The sequence below is a fragment of the Procambarus clarkii genome, chromosome 24 (assembly GCF_040958095.1).
Source record: "Procambarus clarkii isolate CNS0578487 chromosome 24, FALCON_Pclarkii_2.0, whole genome shotgun sequence".
NCBI classification, from domain to species: domain Eukaryota; kingdom Metazoa; phylum Arthropoda; class Malacostraca; order Decapoda; family Cambaridae; genus Procambarus; species Procambarus clarkii.
In genome coordinates, this window is record NC_091173.1 from 3,378,214 (window position 1) to 3,391,211 (window position 12,998).

Genomic DNA, 12,998 nt, shown 5'->3' on the forward strand with positions numbered 1-12,998 from the left:
TTCAGTTCGGAAGTTAAGCATCAAACAACACGAAAAATGGCCAACTGGAGGAAGAGAGGGTTGCCAGGAAGCCTACGGGGCTCTCCAAGAAAATGGCGTTTCATTACATTCAACGTTGGTTTTCTGTGGGGAGCCCCTTCAGCTCCCTAGAGCTACATCACCAAAGGAAAAGAGGGCCTTATCTGGGAGGCAGCCGCCACACACTCCTCAACTCGAAGTCGAGACAATGGGCTGCAACCTGCAACCCAAAGCAACAAAGGAACTCCCAAGAGCAGGAATGTTAACCAAATAACGGGCAGCCAGGACCCTGTTCGACCTCCAAAATTCCTGCTCCCGAGTATCAGCCCAAGACATGTTGTCAAACACGGCAGCCAAACAGGAAACTTCCTAATGCCATGGGCACAAGGATAGACCGCAGGCTGGTTAGACTTCATAACCCTGTGGACGACCTGGGAGACCCGAGCCCTGGAACAGGGAAGGAGGAAACCCAGATCAACTCAAAGCACATCACCACCCACCAAAGCCGAAGCACGCAGATAACGACGAAGAGCCGCAACCGGACGCAACACACGATGCACCCCCAGCCTGACCAACTAAGCATCAATGACCCAAGGACCCTCAGGAAAGCACCCACCTCATTTGTTGCCAGAAAAGAAGGAGAAGGCTGCAACCAAACAAACCGACCACCAGGACCAAAAGTGCAGAAACCCCTGCACCAGGCCAGGGGAGAGCATGAAGCTCACTGACCTGACCCCCAAGAGGCCAATGCCAACCGAAACAGGGCCTTGGCAAAACAATCTTGAACCGAAGGGGCCACAATGAACCAAGGAGAAGAAATATGAGAGAACCCTGTCCAAGGACTAGGATGGCTCAGGCAGCACATGAGCAGGCTGGAGGTGAAATAAAACCACAAGAGAGCTTACGGAACGGGACAGAAGTGACATCCACCCTGAACGCAAGCTGGATAGGGCATGCCAGCGCTGCACAATACGAGGCGACAGTATTAGGTATTAAATGACAGTCCTGAAAAAGCCAAGACAGAAAGGATAAGACAACCCAATCAGCAAAAATAGAAGACAACCTACATAAGAGGGAGAAAATGGCAGAAAGAAGGCCAGGAAACTTCATGCTGTCGCCGAGACGAAGCTCTCAGGTGGGACACCAACAATGAAGTCATCTGATCATCATATTGTGATAAACTCGCATCAAAAAGATCAGACGCGAAGAGCGGAGGAGAAGACCGAACCAGCCGTGTACCAGACCGAGACGACCTGCTGGAAGTGGCAGAGCTGCAGAAAACACCCCGAGATCACACACCGAGCAATCAGCGCCTGGAATTAAGGCACCACAAGGACTGCTCTCCAGTGGTAGAACTCCAACCAAGCCAGAACATGAAGCAACAGCTGGACCGGGAGAAAGAGGTACAGGTAATCCCACCTCGATCAGTCCTGCCAAATGGCGTAAACCGTGAAAGCCTAGCAGTCAGGAAAAGGGCGCCACATAGAGTGGGAGACGCCGAGACACACACAGACACGAAGAGATCCACTACCGCGAGAACGTACGTCTAGCAGAGCCAACTGAAGGAGGCAGGGTCGACCATTCATTCCATGGACAGGGAAAGGAACTGAGACAGGCTGTCCGCCAGGATGTTGGACACACTCTGGATATGAACTGCACAAAGTACCAAAACCCAAGAGGCCAGCAAACGACCCATTCGAAGCGACCAGCCCAAAGAGGCAAGGACCAAACGGAACCCCCGTGGTTCAGGCAATAAACCACCTGAGAACAGTCCAAATGGAGCGGAATGGTTGAAACCCAAGCAACCCAAACCCTCCGAAGCGACAGCCAAACCCCCATGAACTCCCGCACTGTGCTGTGAACCCGACGGAAGGACGGATCCCATCACCCCCGATCGGCCTGGTGGGCACTGGTCACAAAGCCCTTACCTAGAGACGGCGCATCCGTGAACACATTGAGCAAGGGCTCGGGTAGGCGCCAAGACACTGAATCCCGAAAACCCCAAAGAGGAATTCTGCGAGGCAGCAATCAACATAAGGCCCCCCAGAGTACGAACCCAGCAATCGCGAAAGAAGCAGAAGGGGCATCCCCGAAGGAACCAGAACAGACTCCGAAGCCAAACCTGACCCCAGCGGGTATACCAGCGCGGCGAAGATCAAACTCCTGTACAACTGCTCAAGCAACCCACGAGTGTCCCAAACAAGATCCAGCCAGGTCTGAACCTGGGACGGAACCAGATCTGGCGTCCTCCAGTTCATCAGGAATCCTTAACCGGCAAGCTGGGAAAAAACAACACCCCTGTCGAGCAGACAAGCAGACCGACTTTGAGCCCACACCATCCAGTCATCGAAGTAAGCCAGGACCCAAACCTCTAGCAGACGCAGATGGATCACCACGAACCAGGTAAGATGCGTGAATACACGAGGTGCCATATTCAAGCCAATAGGAAGGCAACGAAAGCAGTAGGCCTGACACCCCACAACAAAACCTAACCGGTCCCTGAACCCCAGTTGAATAGGAACGTATCTGTGAGGTCCAGGGACACCATCCAAGCACCCAGCTCCCAAAAGAAGCTGGACCTGAAACAGAGTGGTCATCGGAAAGGACGGGTAAGGAATCCAAGGGTTCAGACGGTTCAAGTCCAGAATGAACCGCAGGAATCTACCTGAGGGACGGGGTCATTTCGACCATGCCCTAGTGCACCTACTCCGATATGATCTGATGAAGTGCAGGGAAAGAAGCCTGCCCCGAACCCCCCAAAGGAGGAGGAGCTGCCCAAGCCACCACAGGCCACCACAAAAACCACCACAAAAACACCCACAAATCATGGGACTAAGCGCGAGCAAACAGAGCGAGCCGCCTCCCCGGGAAGCTGGTGGTTGAAGGGCGGATAAAGCTTAACCAAAATGGGGCAGACCCAGGGCATCCAAATGGGGAACCAACCTAGCGCATTGTGGCAACCTAAACATAGCATGCAACGTGGATGCTGCCTGTACTCTAATAGTAATGTCATCAGAACAGTACTGGAGAACAAGCAGAGAACATGACTCGCAAGACTGTGTCAAAGGTGTCGTAGACCAAAAAGGCAGCATGAAGAAGGCAGATGCGATGGACACACAGCAACCTTCAAACCCGCACGAGGTAGGCTGGAACTCGGAAGACGCATCCATAGGTCCACCAAGTCCCGACAGGGTTTTCTAGGGCCCTTAGGCTGATTGCTACAGGAAACCTAGGCAAGCCTGCTCACCAGTTAAGACTCAAAGCTAACAAGGGAAAGATCCAAACGCTGAAACCCCTGAGACGTGTACAACACAAGAGGCCTAGCAGAGGGCCACCAAAATATTATTAGCGGAACTATAGCCACACCAGGCAAGAAAAACAAATACAAAAGAAAACCCCCCGCAAAAGCACAACGTCCCCAGAGGAAACAGGAACTGGCCGCCACATAGGTAGGCAAGCTACACAACACCTTGCTGCCTCAACCAGCATGACACCACTCCCTACCCAAGGCCAAACAAGGGCCACAAAACCCCAGCTGGTCCCAAGCGCAGGGTAAATGCCAAGTAGCAAAAACCCCCCTACGGAAATGGTTTCCCGAATGCACTTGGGAAGGGAACCCAAACACACATGGACAGTACTCACAGGGTGCCTAGGGAAGGATGCCCTTAAGCACATGCAGCCCCAGTACAGATGAGGACACAAGGCTACCACACACAGTAACACTGCAGAGGTCGCCACAATGGAAAAACACTGCTTTGGAATTCGAGGCCAGAGAAGACGTCCGCGACAGACCACATTAACGAACGAAATGGAGTGCTGGATAGCCACCGCGGGGAGCGAAGAGTTGTGCGGATGAGCAATGCGGCAGTAGAGTGTGACGTGTGCTTGTTTGCTTGTTTCCTTGGGACTGGAGGGAGTTCTACCTCTTTTTTCGGTTTTTAGTTGTACTTTTCTTACTATGTGGCGCTTGTTTTATTATGCCTACCTTTCTGGGTGCCTAACCCCGGTTGATGGCAGATAAGGAAACCCCCCTCCCCACCTACAGGGGGTTGGGGGGTTCCAGAGCCATTCCTCCCTAAAACCTCTCTGAGGGGGCCCAAGTTCTGGCTCGTGGTCTCCAGTAGGCTGAACTCCACAGACTAATGACCCGGTCTAATATACATCACACATTAGCCTGATAGCTCCAGGGACCTGAAGCGGCTCCCCACAGAAAAAAAAATGCATCATAGGATTGATTGAATTCTATGTATGACCAGGCAACAAAAATCAGACAAGAAAAAGAAAGGTGGGCAGGGTGCATATTTTCAGATTGCCAGAAAGCCTTTAACAAAGTACCCCATAGGAGAATAGTGCATAAGCTGGAGATGCAGGCAGAAGTAAAAGGGAAGGTATGCCATTAGATAAGGGAGTACCTAAGCAACAGAAGATAATGAGTCATTGTAGGGGGTGTGGTCTTAGAGTGGCAAAGGCACCATCAGTAGAGTCCCAGGGTTGGACTCTACTGATGGTACTCTAACCCTGCGAACTTACTTTCCGCCACTATGGTCACCCAATGCCACCGAAGGCCATAACAACGACCCAACAAGCCCACAAGGTGTAGGACCAGGCATTGGCAAAAAGAGTGAGCCAACTCCCTATCACCCCAACAACGGGGCAACCCACGAAGGGCTGACGTGAACCCCAAGATGCGGACCCACGTACCGAGTCAACACCGCGCCGACCAGACGAAGAAGACATCAGGGAGCTCACCGACTCAAATTGACACCATAGGCCTACCCCGACCAAATGAGGTTCTGAGCCCTGGCACACCCATTGTGGGGAGGCCGGGAATGCCTTCCCCCTGGAGAACCAACAAAGCCAAAATAGGCCGGCAACAGCAGAAGCCACCTACAGAAACTGAGCAACACAGTCCTCCGGGAACAACTGAGGATAAAATGGCGAAGAAGAGGGAAGAGCCAAGGCACAAACCGAAGCCAACGACAGAGCGGGCACAGCCTGTCTACACGCGAGACGAGTGGTGAAAACATAGAAAATAGCCTCCTAGAGGATCGACACAAACAGCAGCAGCAAGGTGGACAACGCAGAAGTCGCTGAGACCATGACCACAGCCCAGGCCCCCCCATCCTCTGCTCCCACATCCTCAAAAAGAAAATCCGAAAACAGCTCCAGAAGACTAAAGAAATGCAAGACAGAGGCCAAATGACTGCGAGTCCGAAGGCATCTACTACCAAAACAGTAGAGTGGGAACAAGAGCATGCAGCTGCACCCATGGCAGTGGCAGAATGCAAGTTCAGAATTAAATATTACAATTTTTAAAGCATCCTACTTATAATACTAATTAAACAAATTCATAATTCTAAATCTGGTGAAACATGGGAGATATTACCAGAAACAAAAAAATACAATATCAAACTAAATCACTATCCATAAACAAAGCCATGCACCATAGTCCATTAGTATTCTCAAGCTAGAATCAGCTGGGTAAGAGGACAACAAAACAAGAAAAAGGCAATGCTACAAGGAAGGGAATATTTAAAATAAGAAATACTGTACTGACCTGGTGTAAAATATTAGAGTCTAGAGAAGCCATGACATCCAAGAGATTATTTGACACAATAGTTGTTAGGAAGAGATAATAGTTGCGTTGAAGAAGTCTTCTTGTCCTCTTCTCTTCCTCATCATTGTCCTCCACAGGTTCTGAGAGTGCTGTGAACATGGCACACACCAGAGGAACAAATATGCTTCCCAAAAACGGACTGATATCTTTCTGGAAAAAATCACCGTTGAATGTAATGAAACGCCATTTTCTGGGCGAGTCCCAGAGGGTCCCTGGATCTTACCGGGCTGATATGTATGTTTTAGACCGTTTCATCCATCAATTTGATTAGAGTTCTAGTCTACCGGGGACAACAAGCCAGAACCTGGCCCTCCTCAGAGAGGCACGAGGAGCAATTTCCTATAGAAATTCTTATGTGGTTGGAAGAATTCCACGTCTGCCATCGACCTGGTTAGGCACCCAAAAGGGTAGGCATCCCAAAACAAACTTCACCTTGTTAAAGATTGCAACCGAAAGTCAAACTGTTAAGCAGACCTCCTCAATCCCAAAACAAACTAACAAGCATGACGTCACAACCGTCGCTGTCTGCGCAGCTCGCCCCTCCCTGGGAGGGGAAAGCCCCATGATACCCTTGCTGGCCATCCAACCCTAGTTCAGAGGCTGAATATCAAGAAATGCGAAAACAGCCAACCGGAGGGAAGGATTGTTGTCGGGAAGCCTCTGGGACTCACCCAGAAAATGGCGTTTTATTACATTCAACGCTGGTTTTCTGTGGAGCTACCTAACCACAGAAAAGGAAAGAGGGACTCACCCAGGAGGCGGCCACCACTCGCACCTGAACTCGAAGTCGAGACAACTGGTTGCAACCTGTGAGCCAAAGCGACGCGCCCAACTAGGACCGTGAACATTACGGGGTAATGGGTGGCCAGGCCCCTGTTCCACCTGCAAAATCCTCGAGCCAGAATTTCACCCCAAGACATATTACCAAAAACGGCAGCTAAAGCAGCAAATTTGCTAGTGACATGGGCGCAAGGATAGACCGCAGGCTGGCTGGACCGAATAACTCTGCGGACAACCTGGGAGACCCAAGCCCTGGAACAGGGAAGAAGAGAAACCAGGTCAACCCAAAGTGCATCCCTTTATGCTTTAGGGTTGACCCGGTTGCGCTTTAGGTTGCGGCTCTTCGCCGCAACCGGACCCAACACATGATGCACCCTAGGCCAAACCAACCAAGCATCAACCACCCAAGGACCCCTCTGGAAAGCAGTAGTCTCATTCTTCGCTAGAAAAGAAGATGACTGCAAACAAACAAGCCTACACCAGGACCGAAAGAGCAGAAACCCCTGTGCTAGGGGCGAGCATGAAGCTCCCCGATCCGATACCCAGAGGCCAATGCCAACAAGAAAAATAGTCTAATCAAAACAGTCCCGAACTGAATGGGCCACTACAAACCGAGGAGAAGAGAGAAAAGAGAGCACCCGGTCCAACAACCAGGACGGCTCAGGTGGAGCATGAGCAGCCCGGAGGTGAAACAACACACGAGACAGCTTGCAAAACGGAGAGGAAGTTACATCCACCCTGAACGCAAGCAAGAGAAGCTCCGCCACCACCGCACGATATGAGGCGACAGTATTTGGCATAAGATGACAGTCCTGAAACAGCCAAGAGAGAAAGGACAAAAGAACCTGATCCGAAACCAAAGACAACCTACAAAGAGACAAAAAAAGACGAAAAGACCGCCAGGAAATATCATACTTGCCAGAACGAAGGACTCGGGTGGGACATCATCAACGAAGCCACCTGATCACCATACAGGTGGTGATGAACCCACATCAGAAAGACCCAATGTGAAACATCGGAAGAGAAGATTGATCAACCACGTACCGGACCGGACCGATCTGCTGAAGGAGGCAGAGCCACGGAAAAATCCCCGGGTTCGAGCACTGGGCAAGTAGAGCTGAAAACCAAGGCTGGCCCGGCCACCAAGGGGCCAAAAGGACAACTCTTCACTGGTAAGTCTCCAACCGAGCCAGAACCCGAAGCAGCAGCTGAACCTCTGAGAAGTGGTACAGGTAACACCTACCTCGACCAGTCCTGCCAAAAAGCATCAACTCTGACGGCTTTACAGTCGGGAAAGGGTGCCACATACACTGGAAGACGCCTCGACCATGCTGACGCGAAGAGGTCCACCTCCGGGTGCCCTTACGTCCGGCAGACCCAACTGAACGAGTCGGTGTTAACCATCTATTCCATGGAAAAGGGAATGAACTGGGACAGGATGTCCGCCAGAACATTGGACATCCCCTGGATGTGAATCACCAGGAGAGCTAAACCCTGAGAACCCAGCAAACGAGCCACCTGAAGCGACCAGCCCCAAAGAGCCAAAGACTGCATCGAAACCCCTCGGATCATTTAATGAACCACTGGAGTGCAGGCCAAATGGAACTGGATCGTCGACTCCTGAGCGACACAAGCCCTCTGAAGCGACAGCCAAACTGCTGTGAACTCCCGCACGGTGCTGTGAGCCTGACGGAAGGACAACTCCCACCGACCCTGGCTGGCCTGGTGAGCACTGGTCCCAAAACCCCAGCCAACAGACAACACATCCACATACACAATGAGCTAGGGCTCGGGTAGGCGCCAAGGCAGTGAACCCAAAAAGCCCAAAGAGGAAACCGGCGACACAGCAGCCAACGCAAGGCACCCAGAGGTTGAATCCAACGATCGCTAGAGCGGCAGAAAGGACGTCTCTGAAGGAACTGGAACAGCCTCCGAAACCAGACCCGACCCAGCAGCTAAACTAGCACAGCAAAGTTCAAGCTCCTGCACAGATGCTTGAGAAAAACTGACGAGTGACCCGGGAGCCCCCCAGAAACAGTCAAAGATGGGACTGCAGCCACAGAAACAACGCTAGAGCAGAGACAAGGAAGCCGTCTGAGAGTCCTACACAAAACCCAGCCAAGTCTGAACCTGAGGAAACCAGATGGGACTTCCTCTAGTTCACCAAGAACCCAAACCCAGTGAACTGGGAAAGATCCAAATCCCTGGCGAGCAGACATGTGAACCGGTTGGGTGCCCATACCAGCCGTTGTCGAGGTAGGCCAGAACCTGAACTCCTAGCAGAAGCAAGTGGGTCACCACGACCCAGGTAAGGCATGTGAAAACACGAGGAGCAAGATTCAAGCCGAATGGAAGGCAACGAAATCGGTAAGCATGTCACCCCACAACAAAACTGAGCCGGTCCCTAAATCCTGGATGAATTGGGAAGTGCCAATTTGCGTCCCAGAGGTCCAGAGTCACCATCCAAGCATCCAGCTCTAAAAGAAACCAGACCTGGGACAGAGAGGTCATCCGAATGGAGGAGCAAAAGAACCAGGGGTTCAGATGGGACAAGTCCAGAATGAACCTCACATCCACACAGTCCCATTTCGGGATGGGAATCCCTCCTGAGGGACGAAGTTGTTTCAGCCACAACCAAGAGCACCCACTCCAAAATGACCTGACAAAGCACATGGGAAGAGACCTGCCATGCAAACCCTAAACAAAAACCCACAAATCGTGGAACCAGGCGTGAGTAAACAGCGCAAGCCTCCCCCCCAAATCACCCCGTCAACGGGGCGACCCATGAAAGGGCCAATGCCCCTTACTAGAAGCCAACCGATGCACAGAGCAAACCCCGCACCAACCAGATGCCACCGGCTTCGAAACTGGCACCACTGGCCTACCACAACTGAAGGAACCCCGAACCCTGGCACGACACCTTCGGGAAAGACCCCCACGGCTACCCTGGAGAACCAACAAGTTGGACATAGAAAGACAGCTAGACGAAGCCGCCCGCAGATACTGCAAAACCGCAGAATCTACAAACAGCAACAGACAAAAGGGCAACGTAAATCTAAGAGCAAGGGCCCATGCGGATTCCAGGGAGTGAATCACCTCGCGTGCATAGCTTGCTGACACGCGAGGTGAGAAGCAAAGAACAGACACACCGCCTCCTTCAGAATCAGAGCAAACAACTTCAACAAAGCAGCCAACACCATAGCTGCCAAGCCAAGCGCACCTCCACATCCTCCTCAAGCCATTCTGAAGACAGCTCGAGCAGGGAAAAGAAACACGAAACCGAAAAGTGCCCCTGGGCGCACAAATCCTGAGCTACCAGGGACGCCGAATGGCCAATTGGCGGCGAATGAGCACGCATTGAGGAAGAATGGGGACGAATGCTCCAACTTGTCCCCCCCCCAGGTAAACCTGAACAACCGTAGAAGTTTTCCGCCATTCATGCATGCGGGTCCGACAGAACGTATGCCACACCCCCAAAGAAAAGAAAGGATAGTCTGCGAACAAGGATGACCCCGCCACCTCATAACGCACCCAATAAGGGAAAGTAGAACCGAACTCAAACGAGGAAGGGTCCATTATCAAGACAAAATCCGGGTCACGCAGGAGGTACATCACAATAACCTCCCAAACCTCCTCAGGCGGGATGCCGGAAGCCGAAAACCTTGGTAAGGAAGGAACCGAAGAACTCAAGGGAACCCGGAACCCAACCTGGGAAGAAACAGAACTCTCAGCAAATTCATACACGGAGGGGAAGGTGGTGGAAGAAAATCCCTCCTCTGCAACAACAAGCCCCACATTGAGGGAACCAACACCCAAGTCCCCCAAATTAACTCCTTCCCAACCCTGGGATCCTCCATGTCAGGATGTGGGGTAGAGATGTCCTCCAAAACATCTGCCCTCCAAAGGAAAGGCAGAATGCACCAGAAAACCTGGGAAAAGGAGGGGTCCGCTGGTAAGACCACAACGCCCTAGCTGGAGGAGCAGGCTGAAAAGCCTGTCACCGAACCGGATATCTTGAGGTTATCTTGAGATGATTTCGGGGCTTAGTGTCCGAATCCCCGCCTCCACCGGAAATCGAACCCGGAACCTTAGGACTATGATTCCTGAGCGCTGTCCACTCAGCAGTCAGGACCCTGAATGGGGCAGAACTCAAGACCGCCCAAGTCTCACCACCATGTAATCCCTGCCCTGACTCCAAATCCCTCAGATGTTTGGGAGCTGGCAGCAGGGGAGGGGGAAGGGAGTAGCAAAATAAGCAACAGCAGGAAAAGGACGAGGGAGTTCGGACCCCCAAGTCCGAGTCCCTAAAACCAAAACGGGGCAGCCGCGGGGCATTCAGAAAGGTAACCAACCTAGTGCATTGCTGGAATACCAACAAGGAACACCACTCTCAGGACTCCGGGTCAAAGGTGTCATTGACCCAACAAGCAGCATGACGGAGGTGGTGAATGTCACCCTAAGGCAAGAGGACAGAGCAACCTTCAAGACTGCACACAAGGCAAAATGGGACCCAGAGGACACATCCATCGAACCAATGACCCCCAATGGGGTTTTCTAGGGTCCCTTAGGCTGACGGTTAAGGCATGCCTGGGCAAAGTGCTGCTAACCAGTTGGCCCAAACTATTGCGAGAACAATTAAAGCTGAACCCGTGTGACGTGTACAATCACGGGGACCTAGTGGGGAACCACCAAAAGAATAGAGTTTGGACAAATGACCAAGGGGCAGACTCCCCCCCCCCCACCGACCAGGAAAAAAAAAAAAAAAAATGTACAAAGTCTCCAGGAGGAACAGAACTGGGCGCTGTGATACTACCTCCTATCCAAGGTCAAACAGCGGCTATGAAAACCCCAGCTGACCCCACAGGCAGCCAATCACTGAGCAGCAGAAGATCCCTACAGAGGTAGTTCCCAAACGACTTGTGGAAGATAACCCCAAGTCGCAAGGGAAGCACTTACTGTACAGGGCATCTAGGGAAGAAGGCCCTAGGAGCATGCAGCCCCAGTACTTCATAAATTACTCCTGCTCACACACCACAACACAGTAGAACCACATTGCAAAGGCACAGCACTGCACAGACAGGAGCCAGAGTCGAACGACTGCACCCCAACATATCAGCCTCAGAAATGGAGCTGGAGGGCTAGTGCAGGGGTCTAGGGCTCCCCCCCCCTTCCTTTTCCTAGGGAGAGGGAAGCTATGCAGACATCAACGCAGCAGCAGTTGTGACGTCATGCTTGTTTACTTGTTATCGGATTGGGGAGTTCTGTTTGATAGTTCGGCTTTCGGTAGTAATTTTGAACCAGGTGGAGTGTGTTTTGGGACGACTACCTTTCTGGGTGCCAATCTCGGTCGATGGCAAACATGGAATGCTTCCAACCACATGGGGGTTTCTATGAGCTATTGCTCCTCGTACCTCTCTGAGGGGGCCAGGTTTTATTTTGCGGTCCCCGGCAAGCTAGAACTCCATTCAAATTGACTGATGTCACGGTCTAATACATACATATCAGCCTGGTAAGCTCCAGGGAGCTGGAGGGGCTCTACACAGAAAAATTATTATATATTTAGGTAGGATATGTATGTAGTATGTATGTACACACACATAAACATTATAATTATAATTGAAAAACCTATTTACATAAATGGTCAGTCGAGTTAAATTATCAAAAGTCAAAGCCTGGCCCAACATTGGGTGGATATGAATAATATTAAGAAGTACTACCTAACACAACAATAGATTAAACTATAATTTTATACCTTCATTTTCACTTAACTGGTTTGTTATATAGTGAAAGATACAGCATCATCACAGACTTTTACCTGAAATTTGGTGATGATCTGATTGATGAGAGGAAGGTACTCTGTAAGGACAGTTGGTGAAGGTGTATGAAGAAGAGCTTGAGAAGCAGGTGGAAGCAGAGGCAACAAGCTCCCACCATCCAGACACACTACCAGTCTGTGCATCAGTTGTCGTACACCGGACCCCACCATTTCTCTCTCCACACCAACCTTGAAAAAATAAATGCAAATATATATACAGTATCAACAATTCACACACAACAAAGCACAACAATCTCTTTTTTTTTTTAAGGCCCAACAGGCACACATATTTAACCGTCATACTGCTGGCTACACAAAATAATGCTTTACCATGTAATGAGGTAATGATCCTGAAACAGCTTTTCGGATATATGTATGTATGTGTGTGTAATTACCCAAGTGTAGTTACAGGATGAGAGCTACGCTCGGTGTCCCGTCTACCCAGCACTCTTTGTCATATAACGCTTTGAAGCTACTGACGGTTTTGGCCTCCACCACCATCTCACCTAACTTGTTAAAATCAAGGAAGATCGGAAGTGTATAGAGTCGGCCTGAGGACCGTTGAGACCCCAACGGGTGAGGATAAGAAACATTTTCCCCATTTGTCTCCACCGAGAATCAAACCCAGAACCTCAGGACTACGAATCCGAAGCGCTGTCCACTCAGCTGTCAGGCACCCCAAGCATAAAATTGTGGGCTGGACCTGGAGACTGTCAGGACTCCGGTGGTCGTCCCCACAACCTGGCCATGACTCTTCCTAAAAAATAA

At 51.0% G+C, this 12,998-nt stretch overlaps 1 protein-coding gene across 1 annotated transcript in view; it reads right to left on the reverse strand.

The window, feature by feature from the left end:
* LOC123761798 (exportin-T) overlaps positions 1-12,998 on the reverse strand; it is a 209,248-nt gene that overhangs the window by 27,871 nt on the left and 168,379 nt on the right. Inside the window, 2 exon segments of the mRNA XM_045748017.2 lie at positions 5,576-5,785; positions 12,231-12,419. Coding sequence (XP_045603973.2) covers positions 5,576-5,785; positions 12,231-12,419 — 399 coding nt within the window.